The sequence below is a fragment of the Akebia trifoliata genome, chromosome 12 (genome assembly GCF_017979445.1).
Source record: "Akebia trifoliata isolate Shusen 1 chromosome 12, ASM1797944v1, whole genome shotgun sequence".
In the NCBI taxonomy this organism is placed as follows: Eukaryota; Viridiplantae; Streptophyta; class Magnoliopsida; order Ranunculales; family Lardizabalaceae; genus Akebia; species Akebia trifoliata.
Window position 1 is genome coordinate 17,290,593 of NC_141386.1, and position 17,098 is coordinate 17,307,690.

The window sequence follows — 17,098 nt, forward strand, 5'->3', positions numbered from 1 at the left end:
TTCTGAAAATGTTGAATCTCACGAAGAGCCACTGTTCCTGGACGAAAGTGATGGGGTTTGCGTTTCCTTTGTGGTGGTGGTGGTGCTTGTAATTAATCATTCACCAAAAATGATCGATCGATTCCAAAAAATTGAGACAGAGAGAAAGAGAGATCGAAGTGAGGAGTTAAAACATGGTTGTGAAGCAGCTATGCAACTCATAGCCGTTTGACATTGTTAATCTTAGGAGGTTAGACCTGGAAAATGACACGAAAAGAAAGCAATTCACATTAGAAATAAGCTTATGTTTCATAAACAAAAAAGCCATAGAAAAGCCTAATCCACATTGTTTCTTATCTTTCATTAGTGCATCGCTATAGTTCTTGGTTTTCTCCTAAACAAATCCTAATCCACATTGTTAATTTATCTTCAATTGCGATGGTAATATGGAGGGCAAAATGTATGCTCAGCAACCAACCATCAAGGTGGGAAAATGAAAAAATCATGCAATGCAACACCAGGCTTCTCAGATGGCGCCATCAATACTGCCATTCAGTTAGAAAAAAAACAATACAACTTAAACAAGAAGTGTATATGAAAACAAAGATTATTTGCTTTTATGTTATCTAATAAAAATATGTTGAGAGGTTGAAACACACCTACCAGTATTTATTGAAGGGTCACCATGATCCATCAGAACAGTATTGAATGGGTAGAACTTACTTAGATCATACTGCAAGGTACATGACCCAAGGTAATTTCAAAATTTCAAAATTTTAGTAACAATCACTTGTTAATAATTCCATAGAAGAAGAGCCAACAATTCCAAGAAAATTGTATTTATCTACAAAATCAGGATGGAGGAATTAATATAAGTTCCCACCTTATATGGCACGTAATTGCCTTGCCAAGCAACTACATTGAACGGAGAAATGAGAAATATTCCATCTGTTGCTTGTCAATTCCATCTGTTTACAGACACATGTAGGATGAGAATGTAACATAAAAAATGAGAAATATTCAAACTTCCCACATGGAAACAAGTGGACTAATGATTTAAAATTCTGATTTTATAAATTCATGACAGAGTTTAACAGAGATAATGCACATCATGAAAGATGGACAAATTAAGCATTGAAATCCAGTAGTATGGAGACGAACAGAAACATTGTTTTGGCATTCTAGACCTATATATGCAGACATCCATGCACCACACTCACACAGACAAATAAATGCATACAAACACAAACACAAAGAAAATGGATATACCTTATGGTATAAGGTGAGACCTTTCAAAATCTTGATGAGAACCGAACTACTAGCATTCGTTGTAGACTGCAACATTGGCCCGATAACAAGGTAGGGACAAATTGCTACAATATCAAGCCCACTTCCTTTCGCATACTCCAAAGCCTCGCTTTCTGCCACTGTTTTGGCATAACAATACCAATTCTGATTCATGGAAATTGGAAATTAGTGCAATGTAGAGGAAATAAAAGTACCCATTTCATCAAAGTAAATCCATGTACATAGGAAGCACAAAAATCATTTCATATGCTAGCAAATCATTGCAATGAGACTACTTCAGTTGGCTAAGTCTCTAAATCCTTATAAATTTCATGGTCAAGGAAAATCAGGACTGCAGACTTACTCTCTCTATACTAGTAGATTGTTGTTGCCTATGTCAGTACTATTATGTATCCAAGGCATAAGGCTTTGTTGTTGTTGTTGGGGGTGGTGGTTGCTGTGTTGTGTGTATTTGGGTAATTAAGGGCTCTGTTGTGGTTGTTGTTTTTGTTTAAGGATTTTGTTGCTGTTGTATGGAAATATGATTTATATGGTGATAATATAAAGAAATAATTATGACTTAATATGTGAGCCATAAAACTTTATTCCCTATTCTTCAAAAAATTTCATGTAGGCCAAGACGTCTTGCAAATTTTGGATGACTACTCAACTGCCACCAAGCTCCCAAATTTAAAATTCAAATTCAATGGTGAAAAAATAACCTTTTTTCTTTGTACTCTACATCTCTGTTGGCCCACCCAAGACGTCAAATGAGCTAATATGCAACCCACCCTTCCCCTCATTTAAATGAGCTAATATGCAGCTGTAACGTACAGGACCTACAAACCCCAAGCAATTCCATGAAATTTGAGTAATTGTCAAAAAAAAAGCATTCCAAAACTAACAAGTCAACAGTTACCATCTTATCAAGATGAATAGCTGCAACCCATGAATCCAAAGTCTGCAAAGTGCATTGTCACATGTGCTTCTTGTTGTCACCAAGGCATTTCAAAATGTCTGAAAAAATTCCCTACAAGACACCAAGCCTCACTTTTGTTCAAGCCACCAAAACACAATGATTGAAACTTTAAGAAAAAATAGTAAATCTTTCTTGAAAGTTAATTTGTAAACCTTGCTCGATTTTTCAACCATCGGGCCCATTGCAGATGCAATTCCACCAATAGTAGACAAAGTTGCCATCACTAAGTTTTTGTTACTATCATATAGACGACCTCTAAGGGAAACAAATAACTCCACTACAAATCCAATAACAAAGACAATATCACAAGACAAGCAGTAATAATAAACAAATAACCAAATTTCATAATCATGTCAACCATTAGTGGTTATGTTAGTCAAGTAAATGAGCATTCAGATAAAATCTTATAGAACCACAATAAGGACATAGAAATGGGTGGGAAAAACCCCACACACAAAAAAAAAAAAACATTACACCTTTAGTCTAGTATACAAATGAAAGAAAATTACATAAAAGGTCTAGAAATGATAACAACTATTAGAGGCTAAAGAAAACACATACAAGAGGATGCAGATTTAATTTAGAATTGACTAATGGTTATTTCAAATAGACCACATTTCAGAAGAAACAATCTGAATTGCAATAAATATAAATTTAATATTAAGACTGTTAGGAGAAAATAAATGTGAAATATTACCTGCCATGGCCTACCAAACTCATTCAATGCTTCCGTGAGATCAGCTTCAGCCTTTTCCCATGTCACTATGTCTCCAAGATATTTCTCTGGTCTCTACATTGTAAAACAAGGATAGGATTAAATAAAAAAAGGTCGAGCCATTCCTTCCCATCATATGTATCATCAACAAAGGAAGAGTATGTAGAACAGGAACTAAAGTATTAAATAAGAGGGCTACTTAACATATGAAATAAACTATATGGAATTGGAAATATCATATCAGGTTTATGGAGATCAATGTGTCTGACATTTTGTAACTGTGCCAAACCCCAGAAACATGTCTGAATTTGTTACATAGTGAAAAAGATTTTTTAGAGGTAAAATATAATTAACTATGAGTCTCAAACATAGGCTTATTTGATAATAGAAAGGAAATGACACGTGTAATTTTGGTTCACTTTTGCGAAAGTGTAAAGCTATGTTTATAAAGATCCTATACATGCATGTGAAGAGATTCCACAAAATTAAACCGCTAAACATGATTAACCCAAAAAAAAAAAATCCTGATTATTAGCATTGTTTTTCATATTATACCATAAACTAGCTTCGAAAAGAATTCATCATCCCAAAAAGGAAAACCAATTAGATAGAATTTTAGCAATTATAAGTTATGTAAAGTGAGTAGTCCTGCAAAAGTCCAATAGCTAGGTTTTCTTCTTTTTTGGGTCAGTAGCAAAATACCCCAGAGCGGATCCCATATTTATGTTATTTGCAAATGATATAGTGCTATTTGATGAGACTAGCGAAGTTAAACAGTTAATTTGAAGATCAAGGGATTTAGAGCAAGTAGGACCAGGACAGAGTATATGGAGTACAACTTTAATGAGAACCATACAAATATGAACACCCAGTAAAAATTGATGACCCGAAGCAACCATTTTAAAAAGAACCATACAAATGTGAACGTTCACTAAAGATATGTTAAGTTGCATTTGGATCTGGATGCAATGCAACCCATTTATGCCTTACCATTAGCATTATATTGATAATCAATAAATTTTTAAACCAAATGAAAAGTGAAAGATGACCACAAAAATTTCAACCTTTTAACCTATCCAATCCAACATGCCATCCGACAGGCCATTGGGTTAACCTATCCAATCCATAAATCTTTTCATGGTTAGTTTTATTTCGCTAACCCAAGACATACACCATAGAAACCTAAGTAATAGGTAATAATAATTATAAAATATGTATATTTGACACAATTCAATATTTTGTTATATTTTAAGATACACATATGTCACTATTGTGCTATACAGAGCTTTGAAAATCCTATTGACGGAGCAACAGAAGGGAGTGACGTGCGTATCACCTTTTCCCAAAGATACGAGGGTGGAGCCACCAGTCCAAATATTATAAGGGGTTAGGAAAATAAATAATTTTCAAATTTATTTTCTAAACAATCATATAAGGTTAATAATCCTTCAAACCAAATCCAAGGCAAATTTGATCCTAATGAGAACAAAGGTATGAGGAGGGAAATAAAAATAATAAGCAAATGTCATACCTAGTTTGAGATGAATCAATCTTCAATGGAATGCCACTACGACTCCAACCCCTGCAATTACATGATGCAACCTCTGTTAATGAAAACCATAGGTATTGGAGAAGTGCAAAAAAGCAACACTATTGTGGTTTATTTATGTCATTAAACATTGGTTCATCTCAATTTGCATATTTGGAACTAATTTTTCAATTTGCATATTTGGAATAAATTTTTCAATTTGCAAATTGAATCTCAATTTACATATTTGGAACCAATTTTTCAATCTTGAATACTTCTTAGTCTCCTTTATGGGAATACATTAGTGTGTAAACAAATTAGTGAATAAAACATTAAATATCTTTCTAATCATTAACCCCAATTTCCTGGCATCTTTATCTTAAGTAATCCTTATTTCTTTCTAATATTTTCATAGAGTTGTTTCTCTTGGGATTTCATGCTGAAACTACATATATAGGTGAAGGTTCTAGTTAAAAGATAGTGATTGTAAACATCGAGTAGCATATAATACAAAGGAACCATAGTGAGACCCTAATACCGATGAAAACATTTGCCTCTACAGATTCATTCCAAAATTAGTTTTTTATTTTTTATCGGTATTCCATTCCAATATTAGTTAAATTATCAATTCTTGCTGAATCATCCTAAATAAGTGAACTCAATAAAGGACATATTCACTTCATTCTCCATGGTACATACTGTTTGGAAACCAAGATATCTAATCTCCTGATTACTTGACAGGCTCGGTTAACTAATTCTGTTCAGCCAAGACCTGATTGGGTTTCTTATTGATCTTGTCTGCCAAGATCTCATCTTCTTGGGCAAGTGGAGATCGTCAACAAAGTGAACTTTGTTTGTTGTCTTCTTGTTTTTGTGGTTTCCTTGATCTATGTTTTGTGCTTTACACCAACCTTTAACCCATTAGAAACAGGATGTTCCATTCGATATCTTGGTTAAATTATCCTTGTTACCTCTTTGGTTGTTAATCCTCAACTCATTATCTTTTCCAACCGATACCGGTAGTAACCTGTGATTTTTTTTATTTTTTTTCTGTAACATCCGCCATTGTGTAGAAGTTTTCTTTTATAAATTACTGAATATGGATGAAAATTAAGTTCAACCCTACAAAAGAAACTTAATTAATGTGGAAGGATTATCAAATTTTCTGATATTAAGCTTTCAGAAGGAAAGATTTCAGATTTTTTTAGGCTTGCTTTGGAATGGTTTCCTCTCTACTCTCCAGCTCAACGGGGAATCTTATGTTTTATTGATTACCTGCTGATTACATTATGTAACATGTGCCCCCCCCCCCGCCCCCTCAATAGTCCACACACACGCACGCACACCCCACCACCACCACAAAAATAAAATAAACAAATTCATGTTTTAGCCAAATCACTATATAGAATCATTTATTGACTCCAGCCACTAACACCACCAGTGTAATTCTGTTGTAGGCCTTCTTGCTGATCTTTTTTTCTGAACTAGGGGACAAGACCTTTTTCATTGCGGTAAGGATGCGCCTATTTGTAGTTGAATAGCAAAACATAATCAACCCATTTCCTCTAATAGTTTTTGCACTGGTATCCATATGTGGGCATCTTAGTTTACTATAAATCCATGAATAGATTATTGCTAATCCCTACTCATTTTAGTTTTTCTATGCCTTGAATAGGCACTTTTAGCAGCTAGGAATTTTGGAGCCATTGTTTTCATTGGTACTTTTGGCGCACTTGCATAAGTTATATGTTTTGCGTATTAAATGGATTGAATTTTCATTGGCACAAAGCTTCTATGTATTGCTCATTCACTGTTACAAAATCTCCTAAAGTATCTTTACTATGGATTCTATACAGAACTGGATTGATAACAGTTTTCATACACGTGGCAGATGACATAAGCTGGAGCAATCAAACATTTGAAGATTCAACCAATTATTATTTGCCTCATGTCAAAAGAAAATGAAGATTCTGTCTAATCCAAATGATTATAAAAATGACACATTACCAAAAATATGGCACAAAATAAGATCTTAACAAGTTGGGAAACCTGAGGTGACAGACAAGAGACTACCTTTCTGCCTAATATTCATTCCCCCCACCCAAAATAAAAAAAATTTATTTTCTAACCTTAAATGTTTGTCAAGTAATTTAGACTAACCGTTGAAAAGACTAACTAATTAACATCACAAGTGGACTCCCTTGAAAAAGTTTACCATAATAAAGTATACCAATATATTTTAAAGTACAAAAGCACAATTGGAACAATAGTCAAGTAGTCCCATGTCTCAATTCCATTATAATTTGGAAATGTAATCGTGAGCTACCCATTGTTCACCAAGTAAACCACCGAATGGAATTTTGGTAATCCCAGCAAATTTATGCTAATAATACAACCATGGCATACTTTCATGCACTTTCTGACTAAATAAAATCAATACCAACAAAAAAGTAAAGGTCCCTTCGCTCCTTGACATGATCAAGGGATATTTTTTAACAAGAACAAAACAAAACCAGCTCACAATAAACAAAGCTAACATCACCTATGAATTCAATGCCTAATGAAAACCCCAATAATTTAATTAGTGAAGAATCACATAATAACAGAAACCTACCCTTCTTTCCATCCAAAGAGACTCAATCCTTACCCAACTAATATCATCAACTAAAACCCTTATCACAATAACTTTCATGCCCCCTCCCCTCTTCAATAAAAAATATATTCAAACACACTCTAGTATTTCCCTCTAATCTCCATAGTTGTGGCTTTAAATTACGATGGATCCCACCAACATTAAACTGCTAGACTTGAAGATATGCACAACATACATCAAGATGTAGTAAAGGAGGAGTTTAAGGCATCAAGCTACATAAATTTTACCCAAAACTTGGTCACCTTATCATTTTTCATTGTATTATGTTCTTAACTCTAGGGTATTTTCTTACTTGTTGGATTGGGACCCTCAGGTCCCATACTCCCATATATATTAGTATCATATATTTCAAGAATTACAAATCATAGCCTCACTCCTTGTCTCCATGTTTGTAATTTGGCAACATATCTATGAGATCTTCCAAAAGAAACATTTGCTAACTCTCCTTCCCAAGGAATTCCCTCCGAAAGAATTCCTTTTCAATCCAAATGCAGGTTGCCTCCATAAAAAAGTTGACTATTATGATTAAACAATCTACCCTAAGACCTCAGTCTAGTTCTATTGACCATTAACAATGTCACCAACAATACACCTAGATACCATAAGGCCCTTCATTCCACAATAGTTTAAAATAACCCAAGTGTTTGAAACTAGAGCAGATTCTTACATAAAAGTAGATGATAGACAACGTATGTGGGTTGCATAGAGAAAGAAAGTAGTGCTTTTATTGGTCAACTCACCCTCTTCTATAAGAATCCACTGAATATACTGTCAAAGATGAAATTCCCATACACACATAGAGATTTAAACCTCATTAGATTGTCCAATTAAACTATAAAGAACCACAAAACATGGAAGTAGTAAAAAAGCCTCTAAAGTCAAAAAAGAACCGACTGAATTTTTCATGAATTCAGTTTGACAGAAATATATATAATGCCAACTAAAGATCATAGGCACAAAAAACCATATAAGTACTAATTTCAATATTGCTTGAGAGGATTGGACGACCCTTGAAAGTTCAACCCATCAACAAGTTAACATGTATAAAACAATTCAATAAAGTTCATACGATCAATATTTTAAATGCCAAAATTGGTCAGTCCATGAGATTGTGCACATTTTTTATGCTCCAAGAAGTTGGCCAGCATGGTTTAAAATATCATATTGATTCGGTGCTTTGGTTTTATCAAAAACCGAAACATTTGATATATACGATACCTTAAATTAATGTTTTAAAAAAATTCTATCACAAATATTTACCAAACCAAAGGGGTTTTATCTATATATCCTAGTCTTTCCATTAAAGACCAAGGTCAAGGCCATGTCATCCGTTGACAAAATGTTCAGAATTTCATTTTCTCAGAAAAAAAAAAAAAAAAAAAAAAATCGAAGAGGAAGAACTTACCTCAAACAGCCAACCAAATGAGCTACCTTGGAACCCAAAAATCCAAAGATATCTGAGTTTAACAAATCACAATATACAAATTCAAATAATTAACAACAAAAAAAAAGAGACCTAGGTTTAACAAATCACAATTAGCAAAAGAAACTCAAATAAAAAATCGATGGAACTCTAGGGTTTGAGATTTGAGTCGTATTGGGTGGTTGAATCCATGGATGAACAAAAATCAAATAGAAATGGATCGGTTGCAGAGTATCAATTGTAAAAAATAAAAAATCGAAACATAAGAGAGAGAGAGAGAGATCTTACCGGATGTTCCAGTCGAGCTTTTCGAAGTGTTCTCACAACCACCAACAGACAGCAATGAAAACGAGAAAGAGAGAGTGACAGAGACGAAGTAACAAGGGAGAGAATGAAAGGGAAAGGGAAAATTACTTTTCGCGCCCTCTTCTTTCCTTCTCGAATTGATTTTTATGTTCGCGCGCGAAGTTATAGAACATTTACATACGGAACTATTTTTCCGCTGTATAAGAATGACCTTTAAACGGCGGAAGAACTTATCCGCTACAACAAACTCACCAAACTGCAGCGCAAATACCTATCCGCTGTTATGAGCGCTACAATGTTATGGTTTAACAAAAATTTATAGCTGCGGAAATACCATCCGCTGTAATATTGAATTTAAAAAACTAAAAAAAATGAATTTTATATATAAAAAAGTGTATTCTATAGCTGCGGATATCATATTCCGCTGTTATAGTCAATTTAGAATTTTATATATAAAAAAAAGTGTATTCTATCGCTACGGATACCATATTCCGCTGTTATAGTGAATTTAGAAGTAGCGTTTTTTATATACTCTATGGCTGCGGCATATATTATCGGCTGTTATTCAATTTTCAATTTTAAAACAAATATATACTCTATAGCTGCGGAAACGATTATCCGCTGTTATCTTTAATTTTAAAAAATATATATTAACCAAAAGAACTCACAAAACTGAATTTTTTTATATATTTAAAAAAAAAATGTACTTTATAGCGGCGGAACCTATAATCCGCTGCTATATTCATTTAAAAAACTCGGTAGGGAGGGAGACTAATGGAAAAACAATGATTTTGTAGTAGCGGATATATGGATCCGCTGCTATATAGATTGAATGGGGGTAAAGGGACCCTATAGCAACGGATATAAGTATCCGCTGCAATAAATACTATTTATAGTGATGGATAATAGTATCCGCTGCAATAAAGATACATACAAAGGCGGATAAAATTATCCGCTGTTATAAACAGTCGCTGTAGATCTAAAATGTTGTAGTGTTTGGATTTTTTTATTTGCTTAAGAGACATTCTATTGCCACACCAACTTTTGCTAATGCCACCCCAATTCATATGTAAATCACCAAAGAATTAGCACACTTGAGGTGGCATTAGCAAATGTTGATGTGGCAATAGAAGCTCTCTTGATGAATAACTAATATTTTATATTGTCTCTCTTCTTAACAACTAATGAGCACAAAATAACGGAGGCAACCCTAGCTTTTGGCTTGAGATTGAAAAAGAGGGCTTATAGGTCATTTCTTTTTAATCTTCAAACGAAGATAAGTGTCATAGGATATGTCATCAAGTATAAAACAGTTGTGAGGTATTTATACATGTCAATTTTTGCAAAAACTAGAACCAAATGAATTGACTTTTATTTTTTAACAATAAACCAAGTCTGACTTTCATTGGATACTTCAAAAAACTGAACAAATAATTAGATAAAAAATTTGTCAAATTAGCCCAACTATGGTTGAATTTGGTTGGAAATTTAGTAAAAATATACATACTTTCTTGGAAAATGCTAGAGTCAACCCATGTCAACATGACTGGTGGGATGTTAAGGATTCAAAGAAAAATGTATCACTAAGAAAAAGTGTGTTAATCTCTAAAAGATTAAAAATGATCTCTAAGAAATATGTGTTTTTCCTATAAGCCTAACGGTCACATTGATAGAGAGCAAGTCTTACTTTCTTTAATTAAATTAAGTGGTGAGACATGATATACTACAAACCTTGTGTGCTGGAGGAAACCATTGAATGATAGGTTGTAAAATAAATCATCATAAATCATCTGTCTTGGTTCTAAAATAAATCGAATTGAAACTGGAACCACCAAAAACATCGGATATCAAAGAGTTCAAAATTTTTTTTTTTTTTTGTATCGGTAAGCAGGGTTTATAAAGGGCCCCACCCTTTTATTGAAAAGAGGCTAAATCAGCAAATAATTACATAATGAGTCCTCTAATAAAATTAAGGACAACTCATGAGGAATATTTGCAATATCTAACAAAGTAATTTCATTAGAACCAGAAACACCCTTCTTGTCAAGTCATTCAGCAGCCAAGTTCTTATGATAAATAAGACGAAAATCATCTCTAGTGATAAAAGCATTCCATCTTTGCATGCGAATTTCCTTTTTGTTGTAAAACATGAGAAAATATCTTAATGAATCATAGCAAAGTCTTTTTCTTTCCAGAAAATTTTTTATTTTTTTTTTAAAACAAAAGCGTTAGAATCATAATTACAATTTATTTTAGTAAGATGTGAGATAACTTTATTTCAAGTAATATAAACTTCTAGTTGAATGTTTTAAACTAGAATACATAGATTAAGTGGAAACTTGATAATTTTATGTAATATTTGTCATTTTAAAAGTTAGGGAAGCCTTCAAACTATTTAGAATATAAAAATGGAAAAAAAAACTATCAGTTTTGAGTACCTTGAATATAACCAACTAGGTTTCACTTCCTATCGATAATGTTACTTTAAGAACCAACTCTAATCAGATATTAGAAAAGGGGATGTCAAACCCAAGTTTCTGCTTCTGGCTCAAGTTAAATTGGTAACCAATTGACACCTCTAGTTTGTTGTTCTTGAATGGTAATGGCTCATATAAAGACCCCTCGATGAGATGGCTGAATTATGAGTTTCAAAGGGATCTATACTCTATTGATTGCCTTCAAACTTGTCCTTTGCATAAACCAGAACCCAACCTAATAATTTGGGTTCGGAATTTTTAGATAACATAAAAACAAGAACCAAACCATACCCCAATTTTTTGAGTTTTGATGGGAGGTTGTGGGATTCAAATAGAACATGTGGGGAATTTTGATCTCATTAGGTACCTTATCGAATCTCAATTCCCAATACCAAATCCTAAACTGATTCTATCTAACATGATAAAAACTGAACGATCAAGAAAAAAAAAATGATAAAAACTGAGGTACTTGATCTTAAATACTGTCTTTAATTATTCCATGTCTCATATAACATTCCTCTCTAGCATGAATTTTCATTTCATCTCAGGTTTCAAATCCATGGTTTCTTTTTGTTGTTTACAGACCCATTCTCTTTGTATCTAACATATATTATAAGTACTTTCAAATCCATGTTTTTTTTAATCTTAAGAAACAAGGTAATCAATATTTATAAAAAGGAAACAAGATAATCAATACATACCGAAAAAGAAAAAAACAAGATAATCAATATCCCACCAAATCCAATTTTAGTATACTTAAAATTGTATGACAGAACATTCCAGTTATAGAGAATATAATTTGAAGTTATAGTTAGGTTCTTTACCTCTCATTGGGAAGAAAGAATATTTCTAATTATTTCCAATAGAAGCTAGCAAAGCCAAATATTCTATTACAGCTTTACCTTCTTTTGTAATTTCAAGATCAAAGTCTAATGGATTTTCAATTAGTTCTTGAAGAATTGCATCTTCCATCTCCAGATCTGTCTCATCTGTTTTATTGGTATCTGATGGATCTTTCTGTCACGTTCACACGACTGTTCAAATTAGCCAAACTCGATGCCTGCCCAAGCGTATTGCTATGATTTGCAAGTGTAGGGTCCTCAGTTGGTAGACTTGGTTTCATCTTTAGCTTACCCCAATCTTTAATTGTTTCTTACTAAAAAGAAAACAAATCGCAACTTTCGTCAAGGAACCAATCCGAAGAAAATGATAGTTAGCTTAAAATCCTATCAAAGTACCACTAAATTTTATGTGACTTAATAATTAAGAAAATGATAGCTAGCTCAAAATCCTAAAAACTAAGAGCATGGTATTTAATATTGGTAGGATATGCGTATGTGTCCTTGATTTCAAGAAATGAGGAGTCTTATTTTTGTTTTTTGTATAAGTTTCTGTATTTGTATACATATCTAGGTACCTAAGATTAGGAAATTTGGTGAGGATCATTTGAGACCTCTCAGATGCACCAAAGTGGGGCAAAAAATGGTACATCTTAACTCAACAAACTTTAAAAGTAAGGGACGTGCTCACAGTTCTGCATTGAATGTGTTTGGTCTAAATGACTAGCCCACAGTGTTATCTTGAAATTATAGTTTACGAAGATTAGATGAGACATAATTTTACTTAACAACAAACCTCCAGGCATCTAGTTTTTTATTAGATCAATGCCTTCTAGGATTTTTCAAACTCACCGTTGTGATAAGCCACCACCCCTTCCAAGAGCTCCAGTCTCAAGTACCTATAAACAAGTATGGAGAATCAACTTTGGAAAGCAAATAAAGCTTCTTCAGTTAACAAAACAAAAAGATACAAGCTTCAATGAACATTTAGAAAAATACTCACAATGCAACATAGGAATTTGCTTTGCTGGGGTCCTTCTCAAGAAAATATTCAAGTCCTTCTCTTGCATTTTCAAGGTGTACCTCAGCAATCGAGAGCCATTTGACATCCCAGAGCATGAAATAACACCACGCCTTGTCTACTTGTAGCACTGGGTCACTGAAAAATGTTTAGAATCCAAAAACAGTGGCCCCAAAGGCATTAGACATGTTATCCATTGAACTAGAGGGTACAAAGTGGTTGACAAGCCACTATAACCAACTTGCATGAGAAGGGAAGTTCCATTTTGGTCAAATTTCATAGCATTTTACAACAAAAGATAGGCAATTCTGAACATTAAGTAGTAGAAAAGAGAGAAATTGTAATTTTTATAATACCCATGTTGCTTGTACCATAAACCATAAGCAAGTTCTACCAAGGGAATGCTCATATACCGGGTGATAGTTTGGATTGAATGGAATTGTAGAGCTTTTGAGGGCCTTTGCAGGTGAAAGCGCCTTGACACTTTTTACTAAAGAATAAAAAGTGTCTCGCTGGTAAAATGGGAGATTTTCTAAGAATTGGGAGTCGCCCCCTACTTTAGGTTTAGGAACCAAAAATAACTCCAAAGCGGATCCGGATTAATCCATGGGTAAGAGAAAAGGGTAAGAGGTCAGATTACGGGTTTTGGAAGGTGTTAGGCACCGAACCCACCCAATCGAGATGATTGGTCTCTACTACGATCCAAGAAAATTTTATGGTCAATGGGTAAAGACTAAAGTCAAGCTAGTGTCCAATCATCATCAATTTATATTGAATTTGTGAAATGAATCCTACGGCTAAAATGCCTCCAAATATTTCACAATGCTTCAAATTCCGCACATAAAAGGAAAAAATGTGAAAAAGTCTAAATCTTGTTCAATGCCCTAAAGCTCATGTGGCAATTTTTACCAAAATAAAATTTAAGTAAAGAGCTAACATACATGACTAATTTTCAAATCAGCTCAAATTCACACATGAATAAACAATTTCAAAATTGATAAATATTTCACATGTATAAATAATGGTGATTTGAGTTGCTTCTTTACATGTAAACGAGAGAGAGAGAGAGGAGGGTTATAAGGGGAAACAAATTGAGGTCTCTAGCTAGGGTTAATTACATATAGTGGCCGTGGATTTTATACTAAATCCTACGTCTCACAAATAAAATTGTTACAACAGTTCAGATCTATCAGAAACAACGACATTGTATACACATCACAATAACAGACAAAAGTGCGTCAAAAATCTGTTGTCGTTAAGGAAATAACGACTGCTGAAAACAGTTGAAAATAACTACCGATTTAGGCAGTCATTTTTAGCACAATTGCATAGTCGTTCTAAATGCAATATCACGTAGTGTGTCAAAGGGTAAGTCATCAATTATAAAACAGTGGTGAGATATTTATGTATGTCAAGTTTTGCAAAACTAGAACAAAACCTTGTAACTAAGGTTCAGTTCTAATTTTTTGAAAACATCAAAATCAGAACCGAACCATACCTGAGTATTTTGAGTTTTAATTGGCTTTGGTTTGGTTTTGGGTTCCGTTTTTTTAAATACTTGGTAAAAACTGAATTTTTAAATGAAATATTAGAAACCTATACTTTAAAAATTAGATTAAAAAAATGCTTTAAAACACAATTACAGAATATTGACAGAAAATAACAAGAAACAAGGAGATTAAGAAAGTACTCATAATGCATGAGCATCGCCACGAAGTGTAGCATTTGTGAATTCTTTGAGATCCACAAGGAAGTGCATAAAACAATGTTTCAGAAAACATCCACCACACACCAGCAATTTGAATGAAAGGAATAGTACATGTCGACCTTCTGTTTGTTAATAAATCGGGATCGGAGCAGTGACCTCATGATTGCAGTATTGATCATCCAATTTAGCCCTATCATCTTAAAGGATTTTATGAAGATATCCTTCAACTGACCTACAAACACAATTTAATAAATATCTCACTTCTCAAAAATTAAAAAGTAAATAGAGATTTTTACAAAATAGTGATCAAAAGCTTTTAATTAACGAACACAACAATCAGATTTTAAATCGCGTTAAAAGACTATAGATCAGACCAAATCAATAACTCACCATGGAAATATCACTCAAAGTGGTGAAGACAGAAGAAGAAGAAGAAGAAGAAATAGGTTGGGGTTTGGGAGTGAGATGTGAATCTTGGAGAAGAGATCAACTGTTATGAAGAAAGTTAAGTCTATGGTGTAGGGTTAGGGCTTTGTTGGATCCAAAAGTTCCTTATAAAGAAGAAAAATGTAGGAGCTTGGTGGAAACTTCCTCCCATAAATGCGACAGGTCATATAGTGGAAATTGTGGTTGGGGAGTAATATTTTGCTCACAGCACTGAACCTGCCGTTTCACATGTGAAAAAAACAAAACAATCTCCGGTCTACATGTCCTCTGCCCAGAAATTTTTAAAATCTGACTAGCTTTACTAAATTAGTAAGATTTCAACTCTTACCAAAGATCGTTGACCTCACCTTGTGGCATCTAATAACATGGTCGAATGCCACATAGTTGTATAGGACAAAATTCTATGAACTTTGAAAAAATTCATGTAAATTTTTTTTTTACCTGTTGAATTCTAAATTTATATTTGTGAATTCTAAATTTATATTTGTGAGTTCCATGGAAGGTCGGTAGCCATCCATTTTCAAAACCTTGCATCAAGTCCAAAAAAAATAATAAAAAAGGAATTTGATTTTGGATGAGTTTTTCCATGAAATTTATATGGTTGTGGTCTTGGATTGCTAATGTGGAAATCCATTTCAACAAAACAACCCTTACTAGGACTTCAAATCTTACTAAATTAGTAAGGAAATTTTCCAATTTTAAGATTTCAAATACTAAAAAGGGTCATTGGGCCCACATGGATTACCACATTGGATTATTTTGAGATTCTATATACCTCAATTCTTGCCATAGATATCAAAAAAATCTTGTTTTACTAAAGCATTTAACATGAGAGCTATGTGACAAGATTTGTGAAGTGTAGGAATAGCAGGTATATAGGATCTACCTTCTTTGGTGAGTTCTATTTTAATGTTGTTAGATTATTTTGAGTACAAATTTAATTTAGAAGACCATCATTAACTCTAACTATATGATCTAGCTACTTTGGTGAATTCTATTTTAACGTTATTAGATTATTTAAGTACAAATTTGATTTGGAATACCATCTTATAGGATTATAGAGATTTATAAAGTGGAAAATCGTAAAATGACTTCCTATGACACTACACTCAAAACTTTACTAACATGACAGTGTGCAGATAACCATAAATTTTTTAAAAATCTATGGCCATCTGTACATAGCTAGGCTACCGCAGTGTTGAGTGTAGTATCGTCAGAAGTCACTTTAGAACGGCTCTTTTAAAAGTTTACCATTTTGAATGACTTTGCTGATTTTCAATTAAATACAATGATAGTATCAAGTGGAGTAAAATTATATAATATCCTTCTAGCCCATGAAATGGTTCATAAGTATAATTCTTTAAAATCTCCTGAATCTTTTTGTGTCAAAATTTGTATTGGAAAAGCCTATGATTGTGTGAATTGGAGCTTTTTGAAATCAATTATTTCTTAATTAGGATGTCCTCTTGTTTAGATAGACCGAGTCATGGAATGTGTATCCACTCCAAGTTTTTCAATTCTTATTAATGCACACCTTATGGATTTTTCAGAAGTGAAAGAGGTGTGAGACAAGGTGATCCCTTATCTATTCACATTGATTATGGAAGCATTTTCTTGCATTCTTAATCAGAAAAGTTCTTCAAATCAGTTGAGTATTCCTAGAATTTTGAGTGTTCCTAGAATTTTGAGTGTTCAAGGTGTTTTACATTTGATTTTTGCTGATGACGTCCTAATTT

General features: G+C 33.3%; 1 protein-coding gene across 1 annotated transcript in view; it reads right to left on the bottom strand.

Moving 5' to 3' along the window:
- Positions 1–9,147, bottom strand: part of LOC147388977 (tubulin-tyrosine ligase) — a 30,160-nt gene extending 21,013 nt beyond the window's left edge. The window contains exons 1-10 of the mRNA XM_086417898.1: positions 8,853–9,147; positions 8,547–8,598; positions 4,492–4,542; positions 2,943–3,035; positions 2,398–2,522; positions 2,186–2,296; positions 1,989–2,105; positions 1,249–1,431; positions 863–947; positions 643–712 (exon numbers count right to left, since the gene is read on the bottom strand). Of these exons, the coding sequence (XP_086274024.1) occupies positions 643–673 (31 nt within the window). The 5' untranslated portion in view covers positions 674–712; positions 863–947; positions 1,249–1,431; ... (5 more) ...; positions 8,547–8,598; positions 8,853–9,147. The remainder of the gene's footprint in view (positions 1–642; positions 713–862; positions 948–1,248; positions 1,432–1,988; positions 2,106–2,185; positions 2,297–2,397; positions 2,523–2,942; positions 3,036–4,491; positions 4,543–8,546; positions 8,599–8,852) is intronic.
- Between the last annotated feature and the right edge of the window lie 7,951 nt (positions 9,148–17,098).